The 14,799-nt window shown below is 41.5% G+C and overlaps 1 protein-coding gene across 1 annotated transcript in view; it reads left to right on the top strand.

Annotated features, from left to right (window-relative positions):
• Positions 1 to 14,799, top strand: part of epg5 (ectopic P-granules autophagy protein 5 homolog (C. elegans)) — an 85,656-nt gene that overhangs the window by 17,422 nt on the left and 53,435 nt on the right. The window contains exons 6-12 of the mRNA XM_063017964.1: positions 5,984 to 6,091; positions 6,711 to 6,784; positions 9,895 to 10,006; positions 10,133 to 10,247; positions 10,740 to 10,890; positions 11,706 to 11,867; positions 13,324 to 13,481. Coding sequence (XP_062874034.1) covers positions 5,984 to 6,091; positions 6,711 to 6,784; positions 9,895 to 10,006; positions 10,133 to 10,247; positions 10,740 to 10,890; positions 11,706 to 11,867; positions 13,324 to 13,481 — 880 coding nt within the window. The remainder of the gene's footprint in view (positions 1 to 5,983; positions 6,092 to 6,710; positions 6,785 to 9,894; positions 10,007 to 10,132; positions 10,248 to 10,739; positions 10,891 to 11,705; positions 11,868 to 13,323; positions 13,482 to 14,799) is intronic.

Raw genomic sequence — 14,799 nt, 5'->3', positions numbered from 1 at the left:
AAACCTGTTAATGTAACTCAAATATGCCTAAATGTGTTGAATCGAAATTGGATCGAAAATCGAATCGAAAATCGAAAATCGAAGATCGAATCGAATCGGGACCTGGTGAATCGGAATCGAATCGATCCAGGAAATTGGTGGCGATACCCAGCCCTATGTAGAACCCTAGCTATTTCATGTTTTGTCTGGTCAACTTTATTTCATTTGTTAATATACATTTATTCCTGCATTTCAGGCTTGCAACACATTTAAAAAAAAAAAGTGAAACAGGGGAAATTTAGGGTTAGAAATGAGGTTCAAATATGTGATTTTAAACAGGCGATATTAAAAGGTGATTGTAATCATGATTTGGTACAAAAGCAGTATCCATGAAAGATTGAGTTTCTGAGGAGCGAAGATGGGCAAATTATTAAAATATTTAAAAACAATGTTTTTCAAAAACGATTGGAAGGGTTTTGTATATTTCTCCCTCGAGAGTACATAATCTCATTAAACGATTCAAGGAATCTGGAGGAATTTCAGAGCACCAAGGGCAAGGGTGCAAACCTAAGCTGAGCGCCTTAATACATATTTACTGGAAAAATGGGATACAATTACACCTGATCTTTTAAGTGTTATAAGAAGGAATGGCAACATTACAAAGTGGTAAATGCTTTATGCTCCCAACTTTTTTGAAATCTGTTGCAAACCTGAAATAAAATTTACTAAATAAATGAAGTTGACCAGACAAAACATGAACGTACGTTCATACTGTCTGCAATAAAAAAAAGTCAGAGTGAATGTAAGAAACGCTGCTTTTTCAATTTTGCATTTTACATACTGTCCCGACCTTTTGGGGTTGTAGTTAAAAAAAACTTTTTAAGCATTTAATAATATCTTTTTTTATTATATCTTGAATGTAAAACCTGTTGGCAGCCCATGCATTAAGTACTTTATGCCTCCATTACAGTGCAGAAGGCTAGATTTAGGGTAGGTGTCACGTGGGGCTAAGGACGAGACAAAGGGGCGGACACACATGCAGAGATGAAACAAAAACAAAGGATTTATTAATAAGACAAAACTAGGCAAAACTGGGCAAACAAGGCAAAACTATTCCACAAAGTTGAATCAGTTCATCTGGACACAAGTTTGTTGTAGAGATACATTTCGTCACTCAATCCGAATGACTTCTTCAGTCTGAGCTGGTGTTGAATACCCCAACCTTATATGCAGTTGATTTGCATGACGACCGATCACTGCCTATTGCATAACAATGGAACCGGTGATCAGGTCCATATGCAATTCACAATGACCATTAATTACAATGGTCATGTGCGCCTTTCACACATGATTGGGGTAAAGCTCCTATTACGGCGTTGTAAGATGGTGAGAGATGTACTCTCAGGTCCCCTCCCCGGTTCAGGGATGGTCATTCCCTCTTCACGTAGATGGCCTCTTTGACTCCACGTTCAAACCAGCGTTCCTCCTTGTCAAGGATCTGCACATCTTCATCATTAAATGAGTGGCCGCTGGCTTGCAGGTGGGTGTAAACTGCGGAGTCCTGGCCAGAAGAGGTTGATCTTCTATGTTGGGCCATCCGTTTCGCCAGTGGCTGTTTAGTTTCCCGATGTACAGTTCCCGACAATCCTCCCGGCACCTAACAGCATACACTACGTTACTCTGTTTGTGTCGAGGAACCCGGTCCTTAGGGTGAACTAATTTCTGGCGTAGCGTGTTCTGGGGTTTGAAAGCAACTGAAACACGGTGTTTGGAGAATATCTGTCTTAATTGTTCCGATACTCCCGCCACATACGGAATCACCACTGGTTTGCGCTTAGACCGCGGTTGTTCTTCTCCTCCCTTCGATCCACTGGAGCTGTGTTTGGGCATTTTTCCCGCTTTTACGAATGCCCAGTTGGGATAACCACATTCACCCAGAGCCTTCTTGACATGAGATTTCTCTCAATCCTTGGCCGTAGTGTCTGTGGGGATGCTGTTCGCCCGGTGGTGCAGCGTCCTGATGACTCCTAGTTTGTGCTCCAAAGGATGATGGGAGTCAAACCTTAAGTACTGGTCTGTGTGTGTTGGTTTGCGGTACACATTTACTTTCAAACGTCCCCCATCCTTACTAGCAATTTCACAGTCTAAGAAGGCTAAAATGTTGTTGCTTGCATCCTCCCTTGTGAACTTGATGTGTTTGTCCACCGAGTTGATGTGGTCCGTGAAGTATAGTACTTCCTCTGAATTTATTTTAACCCAGGGTTCGTCCACATATCTAAACCAATGACTCGGTGGTGTCCCTGAGTAGGACCTTAGTGCCTTCTTTTCCACTTCCTCCATGTACAGGTTTGCAACAATAGGTGAGACGGGGGACCCCATAGCACACCCATGTTTCTGTTTGTAGAACTGTCCTCTGTATGAGAAGTAGGTGGACTGAAGACACAGTTCTAGGAGTGTGCACACCTGGTCCGTGGTAAGGGTGGTCCTCGTGCTCCTGGTGGGGTCACCTTGTAGTTTCCTACGGACCACCTCCACTGCCTCAGCAACCGGAATGCACGTGAAGAGGGATGTCACATCATACGAGACCATTGTTTCCTCCGTCTCCATGATGACGCCCTTCACCTTGTCCACAAATCCATGGTGTTCTGAATGTGGTGTTCCGTGCTACCTACCAACGGGTTGAGAATCGATGCTAGAAACTTAGAAATGTTATAAGTCACAGAGTTAATCATACAAACAATGGGTCGTAAAGGTACATCCTGTTTGTGTATCTTAGGTAACCCATACAGACTAGGTGTAGCCTCCCCCGGATATAATTTGTAGTACAAAGCCCTGTCAATAGCATTGTTCTGTTCTAAAACTTTCAGACAATCTATCACCTTTTTCTTGTAGCTACTACCTGGATCTCGTTTCAGCAGCTCCGGGGAGGGGGCCTGAGAGTACATCTCTCAATGCCGTAATAGGAGCTTTACCCCAGTCATGTGTGAAAGACGCACATGACCATTGTAATTAATGGTCATTGTGAATTGCATATGGACCTGTTCCATTGTTATGCAATGGGCAGTGATCGGCCGTTATGCAAATCAACTGCATATAAGGTTGGGGTATTCAACACCAGCTCAGACTGAAGAAGTCATTCGGATTGAGTGACGAAACGTATCTCTACAACAAACTTGTGCCCAGATGAACTGATTCAACTTTGTGGATTTGTGTACCTGGATTATTGAGCATGCATCAACAGAAGGCAAACATGGCAAAACAAAGAGCTAGCGTAACATGAGCTAGAAACATGACTAGTAACAAGGCTAGAAACATTACTAGTAACTAGTAAGCTCTCTCTGACTGAATGTGCTCACGGAGAGGGGGGCGTGGCACATAGGAGCACAGTGTTACATTAGCCCCTCCCAAAGGCATGCCTCCCGGAGTGCCCAAATAAACAAACCCAACAGGAGGCCCCAGACCGTGAGGGGCAAAAAGAAAGTTTCGAGGCAGGCATGACAAAAGCACTGGCCCACAGGCTGCTGACGGGAAAACTAGAAGCGCCATCTGGGGCACCAACGAGAGACCAGAAGCGCCGTCGAGGGATGCCAACGAGAAACCAGAAGCACCGTCGTGGGGCGCCAACGAGAGACCAGAAGCGCCGTTGTGGGACTCTGATGAGGAGCCAGGAGCACCATCTAGGGGTGCCAACGAGAGTTCAGGAGTGCCGTCGGAGGGCAGCAACGAGAGTTCAGAAGCTCCGTCGGGGGGCGCTGACGGGGAGCCAGAAGCACCATCTAGGGGTGCCAACGAGAGTTCAGAAGTGCCGTCGGAGGGCACCAACAAAAGTTCAGAAGCACCCTCTGGGGGTGCTGACTTGAGAGCAGAAGCGCCATCGGGGGCGCCAACTCGGGAACAGAAGCGCCATCGGGGGCCGCAAACTCGGGAACAGAAGCGCCGTCGGGGAGCACCAACTTGGGAATAGAAGCGCCATCGGGGAGCGCCAACTCGGGAACAGAAGCGCCATCAGGAAGCGCCGACGAGGAAACAGAAACGCCGTCAGGGAGCGCCAACAAGGAAACAGGAGCGCCGTCAGGAGGCACCAACGTGAGGACTGGAATCCCATCTAGAAGTGCAGACGTGGAACCTGGCGAAGAGGCATCGGGAGTCATCTGCGTGGACCCTGGAGAGGCGTCCGGAATCAGCTGCGAGGACCCTTGAGAAGAGGCGTCCGGAGTCAGCTGCAAGGACCCGTGAGAAACTCCTTGAATCAGCTGCAAGGAGCCTGGAGAGGCGTCCGAAGTCAGCTGCGAAAACTCTTGAGAAACTTCTTGAATCAGCTGCTTGGACCCTGGAGAACCTTCTTGAATCAGCTGCGAGAACACTGGAGAACCTTTATAAATCAGCTGCTTGGAGCCTGGTGAGGCGTCTTGAATCAGCTGCTTGGAGCCTGGTGAGGCGTCTTGAATCAGGTGCTTGGAGCCTGAAGAGGCGTCTTGAATCAGCTGCTTGGAGCCTGAATCAGTCTTGAATCAGCTGCTTGGAACCTGGTGAGGTTTCTTGAATCAGCTGCTTGGAACCTGGTGAGGCGTCTTGAATCAGCTGCTTAAAGCCTGGTGGCGGCAGCAGCAGAGCTGAAGGAGAATTGTCTGTAGTAGACTGTGGCTTGAACTTTGCAGGCTGGAACGTAAAGCTTGGACGGGACGGACGTATACCTGAGCACCCGGAACTGGAGCCGGCGAACAAACAGAAGAACCCCTGGAGCCTATGGGGTCATTACAAGAAACAGGCAAAACAGACAGAAACATCGCCGGAACAGAAGCCAGCGGAGAGACATAGGGACCCCTAGAGCCTTGAGAAGTGGCGATTTACGATACGATATAATGTAAACTTAACAAAGTACAATGGCAGACGGTAAACAGCAGCACCGCACCCAGATCAACCACACAGCAGCATAAAATTGTAATCATTGCTTACCTGAGCTTCTCTTCTTCAAACGAAAACCGTGTAAATTTATTCTCTCGGCTTTTGCGGTAACAAGCTGAACCCGTTAATTCATTAAATTAAGCTGTCATTTATACCTCTACAACCAACGAAAAGAGAGTTTTTCATTGCCTAAATTACATTGTCACCTAAATGGCACACAATGGAGAAATAAAAAATAGCATATATTGTTTTGGATTAAATGAACAACTAAAATTTTGCCCAAAATCTGAATTCGGAGGCTCTGATTGGTTTATACAGCTGTTTTTCAAGGCTTGAACCACGACTGAATCTCTTAAACAAATGAACTGATTCATGGAGTTGTTTACGCACGACACCATAATGAAATAGAGTGAGCAAAATGAGTGAATCTTTACCATAGATAATAATAATTAGTTTGAAAAGAGTCGTTCTATGACTTGTTTTTATCGCTCATGCGTGGAAGAAAGCGCGCTTTTTTGCTCTGTTTTAAACGTTCTCAAATGGTAACCTGTGTATCCTAGGCATACTCGATATAACGAATATGGGCATTTTCAACATCGTATACTTTTTATACGCTTTCTTCCGCGCATGAGCGATAAAAACAAGTCATAGAACGACTATTGAATATATCGATATTTTCGATATACTGCCCAGCCCTAATCATACGTCTGTTAAGCTCTTGCTGGCCACATAAAATGACGTGGCGGGCCAGATATTGACCTAACCATAGGACGGTTCATTTACAATTTATAAAAGCACCTAGTGAACTCCATGTGCTAATATTTGTGCTTAAAGATAAGGCTTTCTTTTGGTATGTATTCCAAATAGTTTCCTGACATTGAGCTTGCGTCTTATAATAGATTTGGAGACTTGATAAATCTAAAGTGCTAAAATTTGTAAACAAATATGAAAATGAACATGCCTTCATTATATTATTGTTCATAGGATTTTCTGCCTTTTCAGGTTTCAAGTTTCACTTTTAAGGTACTGGATAAGTGTTCAAATTGGTTTTATGCTAAAATTAACTGTGTTTTTATTTATCTTGTTTATGCCTGTGTAGGTATCTGTTCTTTATCATGTTGGCTCCACTGGGGACCAGCTCTTCATTCTCAACCATTTACTGTGCTGTCCTGCAGGAATTAGGAACTGGGGTGTTTCCTTTATGCAGGTATGAAAGTGTTTTGAACATGGATGACGAGGGTGATATGTGATGTGAAAACAACATGCATTATCTGTTGCTTATTTTACTTACCATAACATTTACGTTACAATAAAGGGATCTGCAGTTTAAATTATACTTAAAATTTGATATTAACATTATTAACATATTAACATTCGTTAATCGTTTAATTCTTTTTTTTGTCATGTGTTTTGCTTTTTAGTGTGACAAGAATACAAAAAATATTCTAATAATAGAGTGCACCAATGTCGTAGTGTTGTATAAAGCTAAACATTCATGGTCCTGTGTATTAAAATATTTTGCAAATGAGTAGATCCAGTTCTCATGCTCATTGTCTTGAATCTTGGTGATAATTGGACTTTCTAGCAAGACAATGATCCCAAGTGCACTTTAACCAATGTTTGGTTAATGAATCAGTCCTGGGAAATATTGTGGAGTTGCCTTCTCAGTCTAAAGATTTAAATTTCATAGAAAAGCTGTTATGATTAAAAGAAAGTTTGCAGCACAAAGGCCATCAAACCTTAATGAGGTGGATGTTTTTGCACAAGAAAAATGGAATTGTCATTCTTTAGTAATCTGTTGTACTAACATCTGTTTCTCGTTTTAGATTAAAGTGCTGGATAATCCATCAGGAGTTCATCACTTCATGCAGGCATTGGCTATTCTTATGTCTCCAGTAAGGTAAAGATCTCTTAACTTTTTACAGTAAAAATTTGTCCTTAAAGTATGCCCAGTTAGCAGCAGTGTTTTCATTTTATATTTAACAGTACAACATTACATACACCGATCAACCATAACATTAAAACCACCTCCTTGTTTCTACACTCACTGTCCATTTTATCAGCTCCACTTACCATATAGAAGCACTTTATAGTTTACAATACAATTATTGACTGTACTGTAGTTCATTTGTTTTTCTGCATGCTTTGTTAGCCCCTTTTCATGCTGTTCTTCAGTTGTCAGAACTCTCCCAGGACCATCACAGAGCAGGTATTATTTAGGTGGTGGATCATTCTCAGCACTGCAGTGACACTGACATGGTGGTGGTGTGTTAGTGTGTGTTGTGCTGGTATGAGTGCGTAAGACAGCAGTGCTGCTGGAGTTTTTAAATGCCTTACTGTCACTGCTGGACTGAGAATAGTCCACCAACCAAAAATATATCCAGCCAACAGCACCCTGTGGGCAGCGTCCTGTGACCACTGGTGAAGGTCTAGAAGATGACCAACTCAAACAGCAGAAATAGATTAGCGATCGTCTCTGACTTTACATCTACAAGGTGGATTAACTAGGTAGGAGTGTCTAATAGAGTGGACCGTGAGTGGACACGGTATTGAAAAACTCATACCATCACAACACACACTAACACATCACCCAAATCAGTGTCAGTGTCACTGCAGTGCTGAGAATGATCCACCACCTCAATTCCACAAAGTTGAATCAGTTTATCTGGACACAAGTTTGTTGTAGAGATACGTTTCGTCACTCAATCCGAATGACTTCTTCAGTCTGAGCTGGTGTTGAATACCCCAACCTTATATGCAGTTGATTTGCATAACGACCGATCACTGCCTATTGCATAACAATGGAACCGGTGATCAGGTCCATATGCAATTCACAATGACCATTAATTACAATTGCCATGTGTGTCTTTCACACATGATTGGGGTAAAGCTCCTATTACGGCATTGTAAGATGGTGAGAGATGTACTCTCAGGCCCCCTCCCCGGTTCAGGGATGGTCGTTCCCTCTTCACGTAAATGGCCTCTTTGACTACACGTTCAAACCAGCGTTCCTCCTTGTCAAGGATCTGCACATCTTCATCATTAAATGAGTGGCCGCTGGCTTGCAGGTGGGTGTAAACTGCGGAGTCCTGGCCAGAAGAGGTTGATCTTTTATGTTGGGCCATCCGTTTCGCCAGTGGCTGTTTAGTTTCCCCGATGTACAGTTCCCGACAATCCTCCCGGCACCTAACAGCATACACTACGTTACTCTGTTTGTGTCGAGGAACCCGGTCCTTAGGGTGAACTAATTTCTGGCGTAGCGTGTTCTGGGGTTTGAAAGCAACTGAAACACGGTGTTTGGAGAATATCCGTCTTAATTGTTCCAATACTCCCACCACATACGGAATCACCACTGGTTTGCGTTTAGACCGCGGTTGTTCTTCTCCTCCCTTCGATCCACTGGAGCTGTGTTTGGGCATTTTTCCCGCTTTTACGAATGCCCAGCTGGGATAACCACATTCACCCAGAGCCTTCTTGACATGAGATTTCTCTCAATCCTTGGCCGTAGTGTCTGTGGGGATGCTGTTCGCCCGGTGGTGCAGCGTCCTGATGACTCCTAGTTTGTGCTCCAAAGGATGAAGGGAGTCAAACCTTAAGTACTGGTCCATGTGTGTTGGTTTGCGGTACACATTTACTTTCAAACGTCCCCCATCTTTACTAGCAATTTTGAGCATGCATCAACACACCACCTCAATAATACCTGCGCTGTGGTGATCCTGTTTGGGTCCTGACCATTGAAGAACAGCATGAAAGGGGGCTAACAGAGAAACAGATGGACTACAGTCAGTAATTGTAGAACTACAAAGTGCCTCTATATGGTAAGTGGAGCGATAAGATGGACAGTAAATGTAGAAACAAGGAGGTGGTTTTAATGTTATGGCTGATCATTGTATATAACCATGGGTATTCATATGAGTGGGTATTGTTTTCACCCACTTTTAGGCTGGCAGTCTTTGATCTTTTTCCAAAGATTTCAGCAGGCATTGCAGTGACCTTTGGTCATCACGAAGTAATCGGCCTGAACAGAAGAGCTCAAGATAGAGAGGCTGCTTCATTAATTATTAATTACAGATTCTCTCTTTTTTATTGCGTTATTGCACACAGGTGGACAGTGTAGCTGGTTGTGTGTTTTGCTGAGGGTGTGATGTTTCTGTGGGGCAAATTTCTCTTTTATTTTCTGGTGGAGCATAGAGTGTGATAGCCCTGCTTTAAACAGACAACATATTATGTGGGAATCAACATTAATAAGAAATGAAATAGGACGTTTTAGAAATATCTGTCTGGAAAGGATAAGACATTAATATGACTCTTAAACTCCAGCCAACCCTGATGCATCCCTTACACGAGTACTGTAATGCCCATTCCAGTATGTCTTAAAAGAACCCAGACAAACATCTGATACATGGTAATGTTTCCACTATTATATACAGTAGACTGAATTAAATTTATACAACAGTTGCAAAGCAAACAACTGTTAACCAGGAGACACACAAAGGGTAAAACAAACCCTCCATGTCCCTCAAACCCTTTTATAATAATGTTTTTTAGTGCTAAAGCTAAAACAGCATTCCACAATAAGAAAATTATAACAACAATCAAACATGATGATGGTATTGCGATGCTCTGGGGATGGTTTGCTGCTTTAGGGCCTAAATGACATGCCATAAATGACAAAGACATGAATTCTGCTCTCTACCAAAAAATAGTGAAGGAGAATATATGTACAAAATTTCAAAACTTATATTGTATTGACAAGTTAAGAAGCAATAAAAAGGGGCATTTTTAACTCACTTATTCACTTACTCACATTTCTACTTTAGCATGTGAAAATTTATTCACCAAGAGTACAGTACTTTAAGCACTGTAATAGTTTTGTCTCTAGATCAGTTATGCTGGTGGTTTGCGTCAATGACACTGTGTATCCTTGTTTACATCATAACCATGTACTTTATTGTATTTAGTAAAGTAGAGACTGTATAATAAACTGACTAACATTTCTGTTACCTTCAGAGACCGGGCTGACCTTATGTGCCATATGAAGCCCAGTGATGTAAAAAGTAACAACAGCTATTCAGGACCTGAATCTGCCAACTGGACCCTTGTTGATGAGGGCGGGGAAGAGGTAAGCCTATTGTTTTTATGTTCTGTTGAATCATTGCAATATAATTTTTAAGTTGGGTTTTTAATTGTATATTTTTAAATATCTGGCATAAATTTTGCTTTTCTGGCATGTTTTTGATGATTGCAGGATGAAGATCCAGAGACAAGCTGGCTGCTCCTGTCAGAAGATGACCTTATTGCTTTGCTCTCTCAACTTTATTTTGATCAACTCTTTATGCACTTACTGGGGATGTCCTCAGAAGGTCAGACATTCACACCAACCTGCAGCTCTATAATACTGTCATTCAGTGTAACATTTTTTTAACCCATTAACCCAGCAACCAGGTATTTTAGCTAACTAGGGTCTTTCTGTGACCAGCGCAGTTGTGACTTTCCCTACCATAGTGTATAAAAAGTTTAAGCCATTTTCTAATGATGTGTGTGAGTAGGTGTGTGTGTGTGTGTGTGTGTGTGTGTGAAAGAGAGAGAGAGAGAGAAAGATTAAGAGTGACTTAGGTTAACGTCATGTGTATGTGCATTTGCATGTGCTGTGAATTAGGTGTTTTTTTATCTTCACATTAAGTACAATTAGCAATAATGTGCATTAGCAGTCTAACCAAAGCACAACACAGAGACACACACATTTTTTTTCTTTTTTTCCCCAAATGCCCTGTATATACCCTTATAATTATCTCTAGGTGACCATCATCAAAACTAGAAGTGCATTTTAGTTTACACACTTTTTGTTCTTTCAGGCAACTACCAACCTCAGGCCACCACAAGTCAAAAAATGATAAAGATATTTTCATTTGCTTCGTCACTTGTTGAGTTGCTAGCTGTTGGTCTGCAGACCTACAACCGAGCACGCTACAGACAGTTTGTGAAGAGGATTGGTCACATGATCAGGTTAGCCAATTATCCTAAGCCTAAGCAGTTGTTCTCTTTTTGTTTAGTTGTTCGAACATCTGTTATTTACATTTTCAACATAAAGTTAAGGTAAAAAGTTTACAAGGTTGTCATCTGTGACTAAATTATTGCAAATACCATTAAAAGCACCTCCTTGTTTCTACACTCACTGTCCATTTTTTCAGCTCCATTTACCATATAGAAGCACTTTGTAGTTCTACAATTACTGACTGTAGTCCATCTATACTCTGCATGCTTTGTTAGCCCCCTTTCATGCTGTTTTTCAATGGTCAGGACTCTCCCAGGACCACCACAGAGTAGGTATTATTTGGGTGGTGGATCAATCTCAGGACTGCATTGTTACTGTCATGGTGGTGGTGTGTTAGTGTGTGTTGTGCTGGTATGAGTGGATAAGACACAGCAGTGCTGATGGAGTTTTTAAACACCTCACTGTCACTGCTGGACTGAGAATAGTCCACCAACCAAAAATATCCAGCCAAAAGTGCCCCATGGGAAGCTTCCTATGACCACTGACCATTGAAGAACATCATGAAGGGGGGCTAACAAAGTATGTAGAGAAACAGATGGACTACAGTCAGTAATTGTAGTGCTTTTATATGGTAAGTGGAGTTGATAAAATGTGTAGAAACAAGGAGGTGGTTTTAATGTTATGGCATGTATTACAACATGTAAAATTTTTTGTCTAGTTACTGTGTTAGACCTGTGTAAAATACGACATGGTGTGTTCAGATGGTTTCTTTAAACTATAATATCTTGATGTTATAATAACATCTACTGTGATTTTGGTTGGCCAGGATGACGTTGTGCTATGTAAGTGATCACTGGGCACAGTACATCAGTTTAACTGGTGTAAGCAGAAACACAATGCAGGAACAATCCTTCTCCATGGAAAAACTGCAGGTGGAATTTGACCATCTTTTCCTTCGAGCCGTCTTACATGTGCTAAAGGCTAAGAGGTAGGTGTTTCTTTTTTCCTTCATGTTTCTGTGCCAGAAGTGAACACTTGTTCTTAAATCTGTAAACGCTTCTAGACTTTTCTTAAGTTAAAATTGTAAGTATGCAGATGGTTTGCCCAGGGTTGATGAAATAATTTATATGGTTTTAAGTTTTGGTTTGGACCTTTATGTTATTTTTAGCATTTACATTCAGTTTAAACGAGTTTTAGTTTATATTAGATATACATACAGTATTTTGCGTTTTAGAAAATGGATTTTATGTTTCATTTTCTTTTTGTTATTTTTAGTTCTTGAGACAGATGCTGTGAAGGTTTGATTAATTTAGAGAGGAATGAACATTATGTGATGCTGTAATAGGCAAAGCAAGTTCAGAAAAAAAAGTACTTATTAACTAAATATAGGAAAATACAACAGTGGTATTATTGTATAAATATGTTGTATTATATTTAAATTATTTTAATTTGCTATATATATATTTTTTACTTTGTAAACATGTTTGTACAAGTTCATTTCCGTGCATTGCCTCTCTTCACTTTTTATTTCCACCGATTAATTTATCATGTAATATATGTTGATTACATAGAATTAATTAATTAATCTGACTTTGTGCTTTATGTTTGGTGGAAATTAAATGTTACCCAGTATATAAAGTGAATTTTCCTATAAATAAGTGGTTCTTAACATGTAGCATATAATGGTAATACTACTGTAATAGTCACATGGGCACGGGAGTACCTCGAAAGACTTCTTATTATTTTACTCAGTCTGAATTATTTTACTCAGTTCTATTCAGAATTGCTTCCAAGTTCTCTGGGTTTATCTCTAATTGCAGAAAGGCTGTGGGAATGTGCTGTGGTCAGATGTGTCCAAGTTTAAGCCTTTTTTTAGGAAAATTTGACTTCTTTAACATCTGTCATGTTACAGGGGTGCATCAGTGCCCATGGTGTAGGGCAACGTCTTTTCCCAGGAAGTCCATGGTAATTTTGCAAGAGAATGCCAGGTCTCATTCTTCACATGATACAACAGAATGGCTTTGTAGACTGAGAGTATGTGTGTCTGCCTGGCCTGCCTGTAGTCCGAATCTGCCTTCTATTAAACATTTATGGTGCATCCTGAAGACAATGGCATCCACAGTCTTTTGAAATGCTGAAGTCTTATATCAGGCACGAAGGGGCAAAATTCCACTTTCAAAACTGCAAAAATTAGCATCCTTCATTCTCAAATTAAAAAGTGACAGCTGTAAACATGTCCCAATGTATTCCATGTCCATTTTATTCAATTCTAAATTTGTTACAAAAAGGTCCAACTCTGGAAATAAGGGTTTTTGTGTGCTTGTGTATTTCACATGCATTATATTATGCAATAATAAGTGCTGGTACACAACAAATCATGAAGTAAGACATTGTGACTTTAAACAGGGCTCATTTTCTCTTTTTTTATACCCTTTGTGCCCCAGACTTGGCATCTGGCTCTTCATGTCAGAGATGCCTTATGGAACTCTGTCTAGTGGAATGCTCTGGAAAATATTTTACATCATGCAGTGTGCTGAGATGGACAGTTTGGACCAGCTGGGCTGCGGTCTGAGTGTGGAGAGCTGCATACAGCGCCTGCAAGGTAAGGGTGCACTATAATAATAGTTCTGCTAAATGACTTAAGACACGGCAAATGTGTAATTATGAAACCAGTGTTTTATTGCGTGGTCCCTGGATAAGTGAAGGTCTGTGGATGCCTAAATTTTACCAAAAAATTGTCTCAGAGTTTTGTGGAGTTCGAAATCACTCTTCTGTATTTGATGGTCTGATGGACAAGTCTGGGTTTGGCAAATGCCTGTAGAACAAATACCTGACTGCATTGTGCCAACTATAAAGTTTGGTGGATGAGGAATAATGCTATCGTGTTGTTTTTAAGGGGTTGGCCCAGTTCTCTTAGTTCCAGTGAAGGAAAGTTTTAATGCTTTAGAATACAAATGCTTGTACCTTTGTGGAAACAGTTTGGGGAAGGCTCTGTTTTCTTCTTTGTGCCTCAGTGCATAAATGCATGGTTGGTTGAGTTTGGTGTAAAAGAACCTGACTGGTCTTGACCCTATCAAACAATTTTGTAGAAAGCCTTACCAGAGAGGTGGAAACTGTTATAGCTCCATAGTAGGGACTAACTCCATATTGATACTCCCAATACTATGTACATAGCTGTAATATACATCGATCAGCCATAACATTAAAACCACCTCCTTGTTTCTACACACAATGTCCATTTTATCAGCTCCACTTACCATGTAGAAGCACTTTCAATTCTACAATTACTGACTGTGGTCCATCTATTTCTCTACATACTTTTTTAGCCTGCTTTCACACCGTTCTTCAATGGTCAGGACCCCCACAGGACCACGACGAGCAGGTATTATTTAGGTGGTGGATGATTCTCAGCACTGCAGTGACAATGACATGGTGGTGGTGTGTTAGTGTATGTTGTGCTGGTATGAGTGGATCAGACACAGCAGCACTGCTGGAGTTTTTAAATAACATGTCCACTCACTGTCCACTCTGTTAGACACTCCTACCTAGTTGGTCCACCTTGTAGATGTAAAGTCAGAGACGATCACTCATCTATTGCTGCTATTTGAGTTGGTCATCTTCTAGACCTTCATCAGTAGTCACAGGACGCTGCCCATGGGGCGCTATTGTCTAGATATTTTTGGTTGGTGGACTATTCTCAGTCTAGCAGTGACAGTGAGGTGTTTAAAAACTCCAGCAGCGCTGCTGTGTCTGATCCACTCATACCAGCACAACACACACTAACACACCACCACCATGTCAGTGTCAGAGTCCTGACCCCTGAAGAACAACAAAGCATGTAGAGAAACAGATGGACTACAGTCAGTAATTGTAGAACTAAAAGTGCTTCTATGTGGTAAATGGAGCTGATAAAATGGACA

This window comes from Trichomycterus rosablanca, chromosome 21, assembly GCF_030014385.1.
Source record: "Trichomycterus rosablanca isolate fTriRos1 chromosome 21, fTriRos1.hap1, whole genome shotgun sequence".
Classification (NCBI taxonomy): Eukaryota; Metazoa; Chordata; class Actinopteri; order Siluriformes; family Trichomycteridae; genus Trichomycterus; species Trichomycterus rosablanca.
Note: the sequence above shows the minus strand (reverse complement) of the source record. Positions and strands in the feature narration are given on the sequence as shown.